We start from the raw sequence: 19,984 nt of genomic DNA on the forward strand, positions 1-19,984 counted from the left end.
GAAAGAGAGAAGCAACAGGTTACCTGAAAAGGAAACCCCATAAGGCTCTCAGCTGACTTCTCAACAGAAACACTACAGACCAGAAGGGAATGGCAGGAAGTAATCAAGGTCATGAAAAACAAGGATCTGAATCCAAGATTACTCTACCCAGCAAGACTATCATTCAAAATAGAAGGTCAAATAAAGAGCTTCCTAGACAAAAAGAGGCTAAGGGAATACATTAGCACCAAACCAGCACTGCAAAAAAATGTTAAGAGGACTGCTGTAATTAGCAGGAGAAATGGGAAGAAAAACAGAACCACACTAAACAAAAATGGCAATAAATAAGTACATATCAATTATCACCTTAAATGTAAATGGATTGAATGCTCCCATAAAAAGACACAGAGTAGCTGATTGGATAAGAAAGCATGATTCATCTATATGTTGTTTACAAGAGACCCGCCTCACAACAAAAGACTCACATAGATTGAAAGTGAAGACTTGGAAAAAAATCTTCCAAGCAAATGGAAAGGAAAAAAAGCTGGGGTAGCAATACTCATATCTGATAAAATAGATTTCAAAATGAAAGCCATAACTAGAGACAAAGAAGGCCACTACATAATATTGAAAGGATCTATCCAACAGGAAGATATAACCTTGATAAAAATATATGCAACCAATATAGGAGCACCAAAATATATTAAAAAACTTCTGAAGGACTTCAAAGGAGAAATCGATAATAATACAATCATAGCAGGGGATTTTAACACCTCACTGACATCACTGAATAGATCCTCTAGACAAAAAATTAGCAAGGAAACAGAGAGACTCAAATTGAAGCACTAGACCAAATGGATTTAATAGATATCTACAGAGAATTACACCCCAAAACTACAGAATTCACATTCTTCTCAAGTGCACATGGGACATTCTCAAAGATATACCACATGTCAGGGCACAAACTAAGTCTTTACAAGTTCAAGAAGACTGAAATCATATCAAGCATCTTCTCAGATCACAATGGCATGAAAGTAGAAATAAATTGCAACAAGAACATACAAAGACATTTGAACACATGAAAGCTAAATAGCATGTTATTAAACATTGAATGGGTCACCAAAGAGATCAAGGAAGAAATTAAAAACTTCCTGGAAACCAATGAAAATGAAGACACAACAACACAAAATCTATGGGAAGCAGCGAAAGCAGTTCTGAGAGGGAAGTTCATAGCACTACAGGCCTACCTCAGAAAAAAAGAAAAATCTCTAATAGACTATCTAACCTCACAACTTAAAGAACTAGAGAGCAAACAAAAAGAAAACCCCAGAGAGAGTAGAAGGAAGGAAATAGTAAAGATCAAAGCAGAAATAAACGACATAGAGTCCAAGAAAACAATTCAAAGGATCAATGAAACAGAGAGCTGGTTTTTGGAAAAGATAAACAAGACTGATGGACCCTTAGCTAGACTCACCAAGAAACAAAGAGAACCCAAATACAAAAAATCAGAAATGAAAGAGGAGAGGTAACAATTGACACCACAGAAATACAAAAGATCGTTAACAACTTCTATGAACAATTATATGGCAACAAATTTGACAATCTAAGTGAAATGGACGAATTTCTAAAAACACATAGTCTCCCAAAACTGGACCGGGAAGAGAGAGAAAACTTGAACAGACCAATAACAACAGAAGAAATAGAAGAGGTAATCAAGACTCTCCCAGCCAACAAAAACCCAGGCCTGGATGGCTTCAAAGGGGAGTTGTACCGAACATTCAAAGAAGAACTAACACCCATTCTCCTCAAACTATTTCACAAAATTCAAGACTCATTTTATGAATCCAGCATAATTCTAATTCCAAAACCAGAAAAAAGCACTACAAAGAAAGAAAACTACAGGCCCAATACCCATGATGAACATAGATGCCAAAATCCTGAACAAAATACTAGCAAATCGGATCCAGAAATGCACCAAAAAAATTATCCACCATGACCAAGTGGGATTCATCCCAGGGATGCAAGGCTGGTACAATATTCACAAATCAATAAACGTGATACACCACATAAATAAAATGAAGAATAAAAACCACATGATCATATCAATAGATGCCAAAAAAGCCATCGACAAAATCCAGCATCCATTTCTGATAAAAACGCTCAGCAATGTGGGAATAGAGGGATCATATCTAGACATAATAAAGGCCATATATGAATGACCTACAGACAACATCATACTCAATGGGTAAAAACGAAAAGCATTTCCCTTAACAGGAACAAGGCAAGGATGCCCATTTTCTTTTTTTTTTTTTTTTATTTATTTTTTTTTATCCTCACCTGAGGACATTTTTGCATTTTTTGTTCAGAGTGGGAGGGAGAGAGAGGAAGAGAGAGAGAAAGAAACATCGATGTGAAGGGACACATCGAGTGGTTGCCACCCGCACGACCAACCAGGGCCGGGCACAAACTGCAACTGAGGTACGTGCCCTTAGCGGGAACCGAACCCGGGTCTCTCTGTACTGCAGGCCAACGATCTAACCGCTGAGCCAAACCGGCCAGGGCTAGAATGCCCATTTTCGCCACTCTTATTTAACATAGTATGGGAAGTCTTAGCCACAGCAATCGGACAGGAAGAAAAAATAAAAGGGATCCAAATTGGGAAGGAGGAAGTGAAATTGTCATTATTTGCAGATGACATGATACTGTACATAGAAAATCCCAAAGACTCCACCAAAAGTTTACTAGACTTAATAAATGAATTTGACAAAGTAGCAGGATATAAAATTAACGTCAAGAAATCGATGGCATTCTTATACACCAGTGATGAACTCACAGAAAGAGAAACTAAAAAAAACAATCCCATTTACCAGTGCGGCAAAAAAATTAAGATACCTAGGAATAACTTAACCAAAGAAATAAAGGACCTATTCACAGAAAACTATAGGTCATTGAAAAAAGAAATAGAGGAAGATATAAAAAAGTGGAAGTACATACCCTGTTCATGGATTGGAAGAATTAACATCATTAAAATGTCGATATTACCCAAAGCAATCTATAGATTCAATGCAATCCCCATCAAATACCAATGGCATACTTCACAGAGCTAGAACAAATACTTCAAAAGTTCATATGGAACCAAAAACAACCTTGAATAGCTGCAGCAATCTTGAAAAGGAAGAAAAAAGTTGGAGGGATCACGTTACCAGATTTCAGGTTATACTACAAAGAGACTGTAATCAAAACAGCCTGGTACTGGCACAAGAACAGGCATATAGACCAGTGGAACAGAATAGAGAACCAAGAAATGGACCCAAGGCAATACGCTCAATTAATATTTGACAAAGGTGGCAAGAGCATACAGTGGAGTAAGGACAGCCTCTTTAATAAATGGTGCGGGGAAAATTAGACACTACTTGCAGAAAAATGAAACTAGACCATCAGCTTACACCCTACACAAGAATAAACTCAAAATGGATAAAAGACTTAAATGTGAGTCATGAATCCATAAAATTCCTAGAAGAAACTGTAGGCAACAAAATTTCAGACATCATACGCACCAGAATTTTCACTGATACATCACCTAAGGCAATAGAAACAAAGGAGAAAATGAACACATGGGACTACATCAAACTCAAAAGCTTCTGCGCAGCGAAAGATACAATCATCAAAACGGAAAGGCTACCCACTCTATGGGAGAGCATAATTGCCAATGATATATCAGATAAGGGGTTAATTTACAATATATAAAGAGTGCTCATACAACTCCACAAAAGGAAGACAAAGAACCCAATTAAAAAATGGGCAGAGGAACTAAATAGACACCTCTCCAAACAGGGCATACAAATGGCTAAGAAACATATGAAGAATTGCTCATCATCACTAATCATCAGAGAGATGCAAATTAAAACAACAATGAGGTATCACCTCACACCTGTCTGAAAGGCCCATCAACAAATTATCAAACAAAAAGTGTTGGTGAGGGCGTGGAGAAAAGGGTCTCTAGTACACTGCTGGTGGGAATGCAGACTGGTGCAGTCACTATGGAAAACAATATGGTGTTACCTCAAAAAATTAAAAATTGAACTGCCATTTGACCCAGTGATCCCGCTTCTAGGAATATACCCTAAGAAGCCTGAAACACCAATCAGAAAGAATATATGTACCCCCATGTTTGTAGCAGCACTATTTACAATAGCTAAGATCTGGAAACAGCCCAAGTGTCCATCAGTAGACGAATGGATAATAAAGTAGTGGTACATATACACAATGGAGTACTATGCAGCTGTAAGAAAGAAAGATCTCTTTTCCTTTGAGACTACATGGAGGGACCTGGAGAGTATCATCCTAAGAGAAACAAGCTAAACAGAGAAAGACAAGTATCATATGATCTCCCTTACTTGTGGAATATAATGAACATAACAGTCTGAGGAATGGGGTAGTCCCAGAGATGTGGAAGTGGGGTACAGACTGACAATCCCCAGAAGCGGGGGTGGTGGGGGAGAGATAAACCACAGAACTTATATACATGTATGCCCGAACAGTGGACATGGACAACAAATTGGGGACAGGGCAGGGAGGGGGGGGAGGGGGGAATCAGTGGGGGGAAAAGGAGAAACATCTGTAACAAAAATTAATTAATTTAAAAAAAAAAGAAAAAGATTATATTTGAAATATTCATCTAGTTTTTTGGCAGAGTTTCCACTGTCATCTGATGGTACTTAAAAGAAAAAAAGAAATATATCATTTGCTTTGGTCTCTCAATATGCCAATGAAATAGCTCTCTGACCTTCAGCTATACTTTAGGAAAGGAAATTATAGCTTGTCATTTTTCATTGTGTAATTAATAGGGTAATTAACAAGTTAGTGTTAAGATTTCAAGGGCTGAGTTAATTTTCTTTCTTTAATGCCAACCTAATTATTTCAATTGGATAAAAGGATAAAAAGTTAATTGTGAAAATGGAACAGGAGATTTTAAAATATGCTTAATTACAAATCAGAATCATTAGTCATGCAATTAGTACTTTTTGAAAAATTCTTTTAAAGTTAAATTAAAAAGTAAAACAATTTGTAAATTTGTTGAAATGGATATTATAAATCATTTTATCAGATCTAGATTATTCTAAATCTTACTAATTTAAACATGACAATTTTTACTATATTTAAAGTGTAATGTTCTTCCTCCATACTAAAACAAATTCAAAATGGCTTTACTCTAAAGACCAGAATATTTAGCATAATTATAACTACTTCGTGTGAAAGTCCAGACAACTGAATACATATTTTAAATAAGCAATTGATAATTTGACACTGTTAAATCACTATAAAATCATTATGGGTTTGCTTAAAATTGTTAAATTTATTTTTATCTATAAAATGATGCCTTTGTTTATTCTACCAACATGTTTTATTTGCAAAGAATTATTTCTTAATATATAATAATTTGCATATTATTCAAGATCAGATGGATCAGTGGTTCTGAAAATGTGGTTGCTACACTAACAGCATGATAATCATTCAGCAACATATTAGAAAGAAAAAGTCTCAGGCCACATTCTCTACTTACTAAATCAGAAGTCAGGAGTAAGAGCAGTAAGGTTTGTTTAACAAGTTTTCGTAGTTATTTTATCGTACAATGTAGTTTGAAAACTACTAGACTGGGCTATGTTGTAGGAAAAATCAATCCCCAAATCACAGTGATTTAACAGTACAAAATTGTATGTCTCATAAAAGCAAGGTCTGCTATAGATCAAAATAATTCTCCAGGGCTGCTATCTTCAATATTCTGGCTCAGCATTTTATGATGCTTTGAATGTATAACACAATTGCTCTGGCAGAGAATGAGTAAGCTGGAGAATTAGTGCCAGGTAATTAAGTGCCTTTACCAGGAAATGAGCAACACTACTGCTCACATTTCATCAACTAAAGCAATCCATGTGGCCACACCTACATGTGAGGATTAGGGAACTGCAATTTGCTGAGGTCTAGAAGTAGAGATAGTCAGATATTGGTAAACACTAATGCCTCATCCAGTTGCAAGTCTTTGGGTATAAACCCAGAGTTACTGAATCACAGGAGTTGGCCAAGGAATCTCTAGTTTCAACGGTAACCCAGAAAATTGCATTACTGATTCCAGTTAAAAAAACAGTGCTTTGGATTTTAATTTTAATATTTGTTATATCATAAATTTTGTTTTATTAAAAGAAAGGTGATTGGATTTACAGAAATACAGGTGTTTATGAATAGTAAAATAACATCTTTGGTCATTAGGTATAGGGGAAAGGAAAGCTATCAGACTTTGTATCATCATTAACTTTTGCTAGTCAAGGGTCTGTTTATCACAGGACAGATCTAGGACGGATTTAATGCATTTATACAAAAGAAATGTATTTCTTGAGTTGTTTTTTGAGTCACTGAAAAACTATCAGAGTAAATATCATCTCATGGATAACTAGTCTGTCTAGAATTTGAGTGTTAACCCTTTCTTGCCTTCTCAAAACTTTAGATTCTAGATAATTTTGTCACCAAATACACTTTACATACCTTACATTTAAAACAAGATAAACATTTGCATAGTGTTGAGTAGGCTAGAGAAAAATGCTTTAGAAGATAATGTGTTAACCTGATATACCAGGAGCATCTAACCAAGGTTTTAATGCAACAGAATCAATATTTTTAAATTGAGTATCTGATAAATAATCTATTACATCTTGCAGAATAGAGATATATTAGACTCATTTCTCTTCTTCTTTACCTAAAGTCTTATTGTAGTTTACAATTAATTCTGCCACATTTTAAGGGCTTGGTGGTATGGATTATAATTATTACTAAGTAACTCATATAAAAATGGACTTCTTTGCAGAAAAGTCTCTACACTGAGTTATTTTTAAACAAATTATATTACTGCTGGCAAGACAATAAGGGAACATATATGTATATAATCATATATGCACATATTCACATACATAAGCATACACACACATGTAAACAATGTCACCAAAATCTTGTTTTCAGTTTCCCCAAACCCCTTCTGCAAACTAAAAACCAATGAAACAAACTCCCTTCCTCGAAATTCTTTATCACTGTCTCCCCTAGTTACTTTTTTTCTTCTTGAGTTTCCTCTGAAACACTCTTTCTTCAGATATGCCCATGGCAAATTCCCTCAGCTCATTCACATCTTGGCTCAAGTGGCACCTTGTAAATAAAGTCAGTTCTGACAACTGCATTTAATATTGCACTGTTAAGTTTGCTCCCTTGTACTCTCTATATACCTCCCTTGCTTTATTTATCTTTATAACACTCTGCATTTGATACTATCTAGTATACATATTAATTTTGTTATTGTTTACCATCCAAACTAGAATGTGAACTCCCATAGGCATAGAATTTTTGTCTATTTTGTTAACTCTTGTTTCTCCAGGGCCTAGAACAGTGCTAATACATAGTAAATGTTTGATAATTATTTGTGGAGTAAATAACAAAATTTGTTAAAGTAAATAAATAGATGATGAATTAATTATAAAATAAATTAAGAGCCCAACCACTATGGTTTAGTGGCTGAGCACTGACCCCTTTACTAAGTAGTTGCTGATTCGATTCCTGGGTCACATTTCCAGGTTGCGGCCCAATCCCCAGTAGGGGGCGTGCAGGAGGCAGCCAATCGATATTTCTCATCAGTGTTTCTATCTCTTCCTCTCTCTCTCTCTCTCTCTCTCTCTCTCTCTCTATATATATATATATATATATATATAACATATTTTAAAATATTATAAAATAATTAGACCTCTCCTGCCCAGGAAAGCATTACCCTTGGTAAATGGGTTAGATGAGTATGATAAAAATAAGCTTTACTACAGAACTCATAATGAATTATTTTACCAACTAAATGAACTCTTGCATCATACACACAAATAATAGAATTATCAACTCACATAAGTAGGAGTCAGAGAAGGTAATTTCACATTTATACTTTGTAAAACTATTTTAGGGTGCACCCGGAAGGTGGTGAATCACCAAAGGGAAAGGGCAGGCCAGGCAGGGTGCACAATTTCTGCACAGCAAAAGAGGCTTTGCAATAGCAGCGCATGATTGGAAAGGGAGAACTGCAATTATACAAGGAAAGGTGTAGCACACATATTGAGAAAAGAAATACCAGGAAAGTAAAATCAGAGAGGCATGAGCGTGCCAATGACGGATGCTGCTTGTGTCATGTTGAGGAATTAGCACTCCTTCTAAAACTGAGGAGCCATCAGACAGCTTTAAGCCTGAAACTGATGTGGGCAGACTATCATTTTTAAAAAGACAGTTTTGTCTGCATCAGATGGATGAACTTAAATAAGGCAGCGGGCAGAACATGGTCAGGTGGTAAATGATAAGGATGTTAACAAAGGTAGAGGAAATAGAGCAGTGGTTCTCAACCTTCCTAATGCTGCAACCCTTTAATACAGTTCCTCATGTTGTGATGACCCCCAACCATAAAATTATTTTTGTTGCTACTTCAGTAGTAATTTTGCTACTGTTATGTCTTAGGTGACCCTTATGGAAAAGGTTGTTTGGTTGCGAACCACAGGTTGAGAACCGCTAAAATAGAGACTAGAGCTAAATTTGAAAGATGTGCAATAAAAATGAGAAGCATTAAGTGATCAATTGAAAATAAGGAATGAAAGAAAGACAAAAATCTATAATTATCACCAGGGATCTAGCTGGGTAAAGCAATAATGAGGGAAATCCAAGAGAAAAAGAAAGTTTTGAGGTACTGATAATACATTTGGTTTTTGTTGGGTTAGATGTGCATTGAGACATCCGTATAAAGGTGACTAATGAGTAGCTAGATCTGTGAGTATGGAGCTGGGCAGAGAAAATGTAGAAGTTGTAGATCAGTGAGTCTACAACATACAGACATGCACTATAAACAATGTTTTGGTTGATGACAGATCACATATATGACAATGCCGTACCATACAGCCTAGGTAATGCAGTAGGTATAGCATCTAGGTTTAAGTGCACTCTATGATGTTCACGTAGTGATGAAATCATGTAACAACACATTTCTGAAAACATATCCCTATCATTAAGTAGCACATGATTACATGGCAAGAGGAAGGTATGGGTTAGTTTCTACTAAACAAGTAGAAACTCATGAGTCTACTTGTTTACCTCACTCTTTAGGGAGAGTGAGATGAATAAACAGAAAACAAGAAGACTGGGACTGGAGTCTTGACAAACAGCAGCTTTTAAGTACCAGGAAAAAAATAAAGACTACAAGAGTATAAAAATGAGAATTAATGGCTGAAAAGAAGGAGGTAATAAAGAGAGGATGATGGCACCGAAGCCAAAACAGGAGAGCTTTATTTTTCCCCTGAAGAATGGGGTAGTCAAAATTTTGACATACATCAGAAAGACAATATAAGTCCTAAGCCTCCCCTACGCTGCTCAGAGAGGGTGACAGACAAGAACTGGAAGGCTAAGGGAAAAGTAGCTACCAAGGGGCTCATAACACTATGTTACAGATTTAAGTTTAGGAACAGTGACCATGCTTGATCTTCCCCAGGGAACTACTATCACTTTATAATTTTTTTTTCTTTTCCAATAAATATATTATTAATCATTAAAGTCTGTTACAAGATCCACTCTTGCTTTTGTTTAGACCTACATATGTATTTATTTCACTAGAGAGAGTAATATGAACTGTGTGATTGCTATAGGTTAGAAATGTTATTTTGTTTTTTTAGGGTTAGCAGATATTTAAAGATTTTAAAACTTAGAGAAATAATTGGTTCTATGAGTGTTTAAAATATTCACTCTCATGTATTCTGAACCCAAGTAATAATATTTCAAATAATTTTTATGTTTGCTTAAAAGAAATAAATAAATTATTTTCAAGCAAAATCTACTTTGCGGAAATACTAGTATACCAAGCTATATAATCAACTATATCAGATAATTAGGTTTAACTCATACTTACTAATGGTATTTGCACTTGGAATTAGAGAACTTGAAGCTTTGTTCTTAGAACGTACAACATATAACCATGTTAGATCTAAATTACTCCACTCACTAAAATAAAATTGAAATTATTTAGTTATCTGTTTTGCAATACAAAAATTGTTATATTATTCAAAAATTCTTGTCTTGTAGGAAAATATATTTTTATATTAACTTACTCTATTGAATTAGTTTATTTTTCCTATTTAAACCTAGGTCCAAGATATAATAAATTAAAATGTTATTATTAATTAAACTTTATTTTATTTGCTAACCCCAAAGGTACGCACAGAACATAGTAAATAAATATACTTCATTCAAGTTAATAAAGATAGTAAAGAAAACATTTCTACTTTTGCTGAGGATACAGGCCCTTGTCTTTTTTCTCTATTCATATAATAAAAATTAATCATTTTCTTTACTTGTTGAATATTATATATCTAAAGAAATGACTTATTTTTCATCATTAATTTTAAAAATGTACATTCTCTCTCTTCACTTATTTTCATGTTTATATACATCACCATGACTCACTAACATAACTAAACTTCCTTCCTTGATCCTGCGGGGGTTTTTGGTCAGCTTTCTTCATTTCCTCATATGACAAAAAATAGTCCAAATGTAGATCAGAGAAAAATGCTAGTGGAAGCATAATAAATATTCCCATACTAAATTCCTAGTTTTCAAGATATACTAATACCTCTAACACCACTGAATGATTCCAGGGAATATTTCATAGCTACTTCAAACTTAATGTGTTAAGAACCAGATTTACTATACAACTCCCAAATCCCATTTTATTGTTTTCTCCTTTCAGGTAAACGTGCAGTGATTAGTATACCAGACCAGAAACATAGTCGTTCTTATATTCTGTCTCCATCACTCCCTGCCCTTACTTACTTACTAAATCTTACAATCTGTATCTCCTAAATCTTCCAAGAATTCTCTACCTTAACATCACTTCATCAAAACTTCCCTAAGTGAGCCCAGGCCAGTTTGTCTCAGTAGTTAGAGCACTGGCCCACGGACCAAAGAGTTGTGGTTTCGATTCTGGCCAAGGGCAGGTATCTCGTTTGCAGTTCATCCCCTGCCCTAGTCAGGGCCATGTGGGAAGCAACCAGTCGATGTGTCTCTCTCATATCCATGTTTCTCTCTTTCTCTCCCTCCCTCTCTTCCACTCTATCAGAAGATAAACAGGAGAATATCCTCCGGTGAGGATTAAAAAAAAACAAAAACAAACAAACACCTCCGTAAGTGAGACTGTCAATCTTTTTTCAGATTGACTAATTCAGAAATGCTCTGGTATTTTGATCTTGTCCCCTCCCCCACCACCATATCTCAGTAGCCCCAACACATTCTTCACACTATAGTCAGAGAGCCTTTGCCAAAAATAATTCTGATCTTGTCTCTCTTTTTTAAAACAATGACAACAAATGAATCAAATAAAAGTATAACAACTAACAATATATCATAAGATTTAACAAAGTGGATTCTGGAGTTGACAGCCTAGGGTCAAAACCCAGATCCATCATTTATTGGTTATGTAACCTTGGGCAATTTATCTCAACTTGTTCCATCTAAATTTTCCCATATCAAAAAATAGGAGGTTAATAACAATTCCTTTTTCATACAGGGTAAAGAATAAATTATACATGGCCCATGGCATTTGTATTGTGAATTTTAAGCTCCTACTATGTGGGCTCAATGACACATTATACATAGTTAACAAGTCATGACTATAATTTCCTGAAGCATGTATTATCTTCATTTACAAATGTGTCAACTCGGGGTTTTAAAGTTGAGTAACTTGCTGAAAATCACACAACAGAACCAGAATTTCAATCCACAGTGAATGTTTTGATATCAAAGATCATAGTAACCATGACAGTCCAGGCCACCCAGTGTCCCTCTCTCTATGTCCTTTTCTGATGTCTTAGGAAGTGAACTGAAGGGGTACATGCCCAACCCTGAGACACCCAATGGTGGCTTGGAAATCAAGGTCATGTCACACAGACATAACAGGTACCGCTACAACCATGCAGATTCCAGGGGGGAAGTTAGGGGAGGAGGAAAGGCTAAAAGAGAATTTTTTGTGATTTCTCCTATCCTGGCCTTTTATAAATTCTCCCTCATCGTTCCTTATCTTCATTGTTTCTGATCTTCAGTCATAATGAAATGCAGTTCCCTGACAAACTGGCTTCCTCAGGCATCCTCACATCTTCATGTGTTGCTTTCTTCAGCCCCCCTCCTTAGTTGAAGTGTTCCTACTTGTAACCTGATGATAACGTCATGATAATGTCACCTTCACCAGAACTCTTCCTCTGCCTTCTCTAAGCAGCCTGAAAATCTTCCTCTCATCTGTCGACACAATATTGTTTTCTTGTCTCTACCTGCACTTGCCACACCATAATTATGTCCTGCTCACATGTTCTTGCCCCCACCCTCACACCCTACTCTGAGCCCATGGAGAGTGTCCAAGTTTTATCTGTAAAATCATCCTTTGTGGCTAACATAGCAGCTCTTGTACAAAAGATGCTTGGTGATTGCTCAAATAATTAAATGAGTAAATATATGTTAAGTTATAGTTGAAATAGCATATAAGCCAAATTCACTCTAGCTTTCTTTTATTTTTAATGTTTGAAATAATAGAGGAAATCATATCTATGTATCTGAAAATTATTGTTGAATCTCTTTACTCAATGGCAAGTACTAAACAACTGCCAAATCTAGCCCAGGCCACATGGCTCAGTGGGTGGAGTGTTATTCCATACTCCAAAAGGTTGTCAGTTGCATTCCTAGTCAGGGCATATACCTAGGCTGTGCAACCAATGGATGTCTATCTCTCACTCTCCCCCTTCCTCTCTCTCTAAAATCAATTAAAAACAAACAAACAAAAACATATCTTTGGGTGAGGAATTAAAAAAAAAAAAAAAAAAAAAACCTAAACCTAAATTGACTTTGGGCAGATAACTTAATCCAGTGTTGTTTCTTTGTCTAAACAATGGATATAATAATACCTCTTTATGCATTCATTTCTTAAATATTTATTAAGGCATATTTATGAGTCAGGCAACTTCTAGGAGTTGATGATAGAACTGTGAGCAGCTTTAGGGTCCATTTTACTCAGATATGTATTTGTTTTAGTAGATAGTACAGCCAAGAAAAGTCATTCATAATGTGATGCATATTCTCATGGGGGAGAGTTGAGTACCATATGGTGCTGTGGGGATATGTTGGGGGACTCCTATTTCATGTTGGGAGGTGGGGTAAGGGCAGCATTTCTTTGTGACATCTAAGCCAGACGATACGTGTGAGCATGTATGTACTAATGCATGTGTACAATTGTGTGTGCATGTGATGGGTAGGTGGGAGTGGGGGCCAGAATGAGAGCTTTTCAGGTGGACAGACTAGTATTTTCAGCAACTGAAAAAAGTTTAATGGCTCAATTGGAAAGACATTAGCAAAGGATTTCAACTCAGAAGTCATTGGAGAGGTACAGGGACTAGATCATATAAGGTTTTATAAGACATAAAAAATTGACTTTATTCTTAGAGCAATGAGAAACTATTAATAGGACAATGGGTCAGAATTGTATTTTTTTATTTTATTTTTTTTATTTATTGACTTTAGAGAGAGAAACACTGATGAAAGAGAACATCAATTGGCCACCTCATGCATGCCCCCCACTGAAGATTGGGCCCACAACCTGGGCATGTGCTCTAATCGGGAGTCAAATCAGTGGCCTCTTGGTGCATGAGTCGATGTTCAATTACTGAGCCACACCAGCTGGGCCAGAATTATATATATTTTTAAATTACTCAAGCTGCAGTGTGGAAACTGGATTAGCAGATGCAGACTTGAAGTAGGAAGACCAGTAAGAAGGCTGTTAGTGCTAACCCTGGTGAGAGGTGACCCGAGACGTGGTAAAGAGGATGAAAGGCACTAACAGACTTGAGATGTCATAGAGGTGTAGCATCAACAACCGTCAGAGCCTGACTGTGGGGTCAAGGAAAGGAAGGAATCAAGGAAGATATTAGATTTCTGCCCTGAGGTGCTGGTGGACAGAAGAGCCGGTCACTGGAGTAAGCAGACATGGCAGGGCAATAACATGTTTTGTTTAGGACTTATAAAATTCCTTTGAAGATTAAGTGAAATCATTTATATAATAGCAATGACCACAATGTCTAGTGCATTAAAACTCTTTTCTGTAGTCATTTCCATTCCCTTCTTCTTGTTTCCAAAGTTGTACCAGTAATTTAGTAGCAAGACTGGGAATAAAATTCCAGACTTGTTTACTAGTCCAGAGTTCTTTGTTAATGGACTGCTGATCTATAAACAAAGATGAAACAGGGATTTTAAAGCAAATATTCACAACTTATCCTGGAATTGCTTATAAGCTGACAGCTATCCAACTTATTTTTAGTTTATATTTAAAATGAATCATATGTTCCAAAGTGACTGACAGAAACACAGCTTTGTTTCTGAAGCCAATTCTTTTCTATCATTTTTGGACATCATTCAGAGCTATAACAGACTTTCAGGGTGTTTAAAAGCAATCATCCATGACAACAACAAATGCTAATTATCATAAAAAATAAACAGCTCCTGTTAACATCATTCTAAGAATTTCTCCTACTCCAGCAGTATATTTCATCTATCATCCCATCTGTTTTGGGGGTGGGAACAAAGACTGGATGGAAGTATAATTATCATGCATCAAACTGGACAACACAACAAAATGGAAATGAATATAAATGGGAGAAATGGCATACATAATAAGTGAATCTGGAACGGGAAGAAGGAAACATAAATAAAATGGCACAGTGTGTCCTGCAGTAAACAGCAGATACATTTAGTCCATAATGGAGTCAACAATGTTTATCTTGTTGGATATGTGCTGGTTTTTTTTCCCATTTCAGTTCACAGTCCTAGCTATTATCAGATTTCCTCCCACAGGATCAACTAGTCATGTTGTTCACTTGGAAGTTTAAAAATTCTTTCTGTTAAATTCTATCATTAAAATTCAACCTTGATACTTTTAAACATATTCAAAAAGACAAAAGAAATTTACTTCTATATACTTATGAATACATTTCAAAGGGAATCTTCTGTTTTCTTAGAATCAGTTCAATCACTCAAAAGCCACATGTATGAAACAAAAATGTCACACACACACAATAGTGAAGAAATGGGGTATAGTCAGTCCTCTGTATTCACAGGTCCTGCATCCCTGAATTCAGACAAGTGTGGGTCCGAAGGAAACATTGCTGTTGACATTGTGTACTATGTAGCCAGGCCTATAATGGTTGTAGTTCTAAAGAACATGTACTTTTTTTCTAGTCATTATTCCCTAAATCATACAGTATAAAAACTACTGACATAGCATGTACATTGTATTAGATGTTGTAAGTAACCTAAATGATTGAATATATACAGAAGGATGTGCCCAGCTTATATGCAAATACTATCCCATTTTATAGAAGGGACATAAGCATCCACAAATTTTGGTGTCTGAGGGGAATCCTGCATTTTCTTTCTACTATGAGAAATTTTAAGATAATAAGGAATAAATACAAAATAACACATGTACAACATCCATATATACGTATGTATAAGTATGTGTATATGTGTGTGTGTAGATAATGTGTATGTGCATGTATATACGAGAGTGTGTGATATTTGGGCAGCATTTACCTGCACTATTTCAAAGAAAATGAAAAGTAAATAACTCAAGGATTCATAATGCATATGTATTCATATTTATATATTTCTACATATAACCATCTATAACATATGTGGACCAATTTGTAAACATCAGGTATAGTGAAAGGTCTTAGAATAAAATACTGTAAAATTCTAATTTAAAGAGCACTATTTAGACCACTCATGAGAATCTTACCATGAAATTCCTTATCACTAAATAATAACCAAAACTGTATGTATTTACTTCAACAATATAACTGTAAGAAATTAATACTTTATTTTTACTGCTTACTATCTTATATTTATCTATTGAACTTGTTTTTAATTCATAACTCAAGCTTACCATTCATGCATAAAATAGTGTATATTAAAACAAGAAACACAGAAAATATTTATTAAAGATACCAATCAATACCACTAATTAAATTTAATTTTATGTCCCTAAAAATGTGTCTACACATAAACATTTCCCAAAACTCTGAGTATTTCAATGAATATTATATTGTTTAAATTTTTAGCAGAAAACTTTTCAAACTTTAACATGTTAACAGATAAAGGTGATTACTGTTCATAAACATTCTCTACACCTAAACAGCTAGAGAAAATGTAAAGGCAAAATTTTGGATTTCTTCATAATTTTCACTGAAAGCTAGTCATGAGGTTTAAGTTGAGTAATTATCTTGAACCTAGCAGAAGTATTCTTGGAATAAATATTTCAATATTGTATTTCACACTACCTCCATCTTTCACCCCAAATTACAGCTTAACTAACTGATCCTTCATAGAAAAAAAGTGCTTTTGCAAATATAAAAGAAGTATATGATTTAACTGCTTCTTATTTTTTTGTATGTGTGAAGTTAGTGTTGATGTTTGATGCCAAATGAATTTCTATTCCTCAATTTAAAAAAAAGTGCAGTAAAAATCTTGAGTAATTTTCAGAAAAATTATTGATATTTAAAACATAGCCTCGAAGGCTACTGATTTTTCTTACCAGTGCTGTCATCATATACAACCGTGACAGTTTTCCACTTGAAGAACTGCACCAAGTCCAAAATGGCACGGCTGAGGGAAGAGAAGTCTGGGTAGAGACTGACGTAGAAGGAGTCTTTGTTGTCCGACACCTGGTGTTTCCAGCGGGTCTGTATGTGGGGAACCCCCAGAGCATTGCAGATGGACTGCACAGCATTTGCTGAAGAGCTGTGTGAAGGCCCGAAGATGGCAGCCACCCCAAGAGACAGCTGGTCACAGGCTGAAGAGGAGACAGAAGTCTGTCAATAATGAGAGGAGAGATACCAGTGTGCCAATATTACCACATTATTATTTTAAACCCAAAGGAATTATCCTGAAGAAATATTTGTTTATTAGTACAACATCTACATTTAGGTAATTTTACATTTTGCCTAACTCTAAATATTCTCATTTTTTTAGAAGAGAATTAAATTCATTGACCCACACATCTGCATCTCAGTGTACAGATAATCTTACAAACCATGTCAAGGGAAGGAGAGAGGTCCGGAGACAGAGGAGGACTGTTCTAGAATTCAAGAGGGGAATATTCATTTTGAAAGAATAGTTCTTATAAGGGAGTTGGGAGATAGTTTTCCTTCCCAAATTTACTGGCCATTCTCTAAAATTTCAATTTTTTAATAAGAACCAATTTGGACTCCCTTCCCATCCAAAAAACTATGTCCACATACAGCTAAGCATTTGCTTAAATCTGATGATATAGTCAAGCTATGCATACATCCACCCATACAAAACCTGATATGGCTCAAAAAGGTTGATTTTATATGGATTAATTTATTTGGGTAGCGAGAACATCAAAGTCATTTAGATAAGTATTTAATCATCTTTATTTAGCTTTTGGATACTTTAAGTCTTTTATATTATTCTCAATTTTTTTTCTTTAAAGCTTATATTTATTCCTAGAAAATTTTATTCATATCAATAATAATTAGAATAATCAAGATAAGCATGAACAACCTCGAAAATTTCAGATGAGAACAAATATATTATGTCAGGACTTGAAATACTTTAAAATGCAGTGAGGTGAATTTGGGCCTAGAAAGTGAATAATTATTGGAAACATAAAACCATCTTTAAATATTTGAATATCTAGCCTGTGAAAGATGCTTAAGTTTGTTTCATTTGGCTGGAAAAGGTTAGAAGCTTCTAATAAATTTTGATGCAATTTAAATTAAATTTAAAAGCAAATAAGAAACATCCAAAAATGGAGTTGTCTGCTCTAAGGGGCCCGTCCCTACAAATATTTTAACAGAATTAAGGAGAATTGTTATTGGAATTTAGCCATCAATTGGGTGTTCAGACCCAATCTTTCAAAAAAATAGTTTATGATTTTGATGTGTAAAATGTTTTGACATTTTCTTTCAGAATATTTGCTGCATAAAATACCATGGAATGGTTGGATTCCTAAGCATAGAGATATTTAATAATTAAGTAAATGTTAGTTGAAAAAATCATACTACCTATTAAAAGTATAAGACCATATAGCATAGGAAAATGTAAACATTTAATTTTTTGTTACTCTTTGCCAAGGAAAAATAATTTTAAAACATTTTAAGAATGCCCCAAATAATTATTTTATAATTAATCACTAATGTCCTTGGCAACACATATGTTTTAATGAGTCTCCAATGATGTTAAAAAACAGTATCAGATATCTCCCTCATATTATCCTTTTACACATTTGCTGTGCAAGAGCTTCACAAGATAAGATCCAAACTATGACATTCACCCTTTCAACATGTCACAAATAAAGCCACTCAGACATGTATTTGAGCTTTTCCTAGCTTCTTCTCAAAGTCAAGTAATGAATTTGATTCTCAATGGATGACAAAGTTTATACATTTATTTTAAAATTTGGAAACCAAATAAATTTAACATCTCATAATTTTGCTAGAGTTATTCTCAGGATAGTAACCTGTTTGTTGTTAAAACATTCTAGTCCTTTTTTTTTAATGTTGCTCCTTTGAAATACATTAAGAAATCTATTAATACATTATTTATACTGTACTCATATTCCATACTCTTTGTTCTAAATAATTTCAATGGAGACAGAGCTTCTTCTTCCTAATGGAAATAATCATGAACTATGTCACTAATCAAATGCACTTATCTTCCAGTTAATGACTTATTTTGCAATTATCATCATAAATGTATTTTGCAATAACCTTTACCCTTGTTTTTCAGCCTTTAAAACCTTTCATCACCCTGACATGGTTCTGAAATATGAAAACTTATTTTTATTCATAAAGATATGAATTCAAAGGGCAGGCAGAATATAGGCTTTGATAAACACTACATAGCTGGGGGAAAGAAGAATTCTTTCATCTCAAGAAATATTGTACCTTATCATTTTCATTAATATTAATGAGCTTAGAAAGAAACCTGCACCAAGTTAGAATTATAAATAATTATGTACATTTCCCTCAGTGTAAGGTAGCTAATAAAACAATATTAGCATTACAGAAAAGCAAACACTGTTTTAAAAATAAGAAATTAGAACAAATGCTTGCAAGCCGATATTTTGGAGAAAATCAATATTATGAAATTTAATTTTTGTTACATGAATGCTAACTACACCAAAAAAACAAAACAAAACCCCAAAACAACAACAACAACAGCAAAAACAAATCACCCAAATCAAATCACTTAGACAAACTAAGAATGTAAAAACATTTCTCAAAACACATTTGCTCTTGTTTGGTTAAATGAATGCCTTGATAATAGTTTGTCTATTACTTTCTTTCATATATAAACATTAAATTCATAAGCCACAAAAGTATTTTTCTATTCTCATAATTTAAAACACAGTTTTACAACATAAATAATAAAACAAAATTAATAAAGTATTCTAATTATTTTTCATAAAATCCAATTTTTATTATTAGTCATTTATTTTCAGTTATAAGAAAGAATATCAAGTGGTTAAAAACGGGCATCAATTATACATAAATTAACTTGTTCAAAATGTTCCAGTGAAGCTTAGGGATCATTTGGGACTATAGAACTTGCAAGGTAGACAGTAAATTGGGACCACAGTAATAATATGGAATTGACAAATAATGCAAATATATTGTAAGAATGTATTGCCCAACTGGTGTGGGTCAGTGGTTGGGCCAGGCACTGAGAGGTTAACTCAGGCACTGAGAGGTTGCAGGTTTGATTCCTGGTCAGGTCACATGCCCAAGTTGTGTACCTGATCCCCAATGGGGGGCATGCAGCAGGCGGCCAGTCGATGTTCTCTCTCATCAATGTTTCTATCTCTCTCTCCCTCTCCTTTCCTCTCTCACTCTAAAAT

General features: G+C 34.7%; 1 protein-coding gene across 5 annotated transcripts in view; it reads right to left on the reverse strand.

The window, feature by feature from the left end:
- The window catches only part of GRIK2 (glutamate ionotropic receptor kainate type subunit 2), a 590,297-nt gene that overhangs the window by 350,229 nt on the left and 220,084 nt on the right, over positions 1-19,984 (reverse strand). For all 5 annotated transcript variants that reach the window (XM_036248241.1, XM_036248245.1, XM_036248242.1 and 2 more), the window contains exon 3: positions 16,655-16,912. In XM_036248241.1, the coding sequence (XP_036104134.1) occupies positions 16,655-16,912 (258 nt within the window). The remainder of the gene's footprint in view (positions 1-16,654; positions 16,913-19,984) is intronic.

Source organism: Molossus molossus, unplaced genomic scaffold (assembly GCF_014108415.1).
Source record: "Molossus molossus isolate mMolMol1 unplaced genomic scaffold, mMolMol1.p scaffold_m16_p_8, whole genome shotgun sequence".
Classification (NCBI taxonomy): domain Eukaryota; kingdom Metazoa; phylum Chordata; class Mammalia; order Chiroptera; family Molossidae; genus Molossus; species Molossus molossus.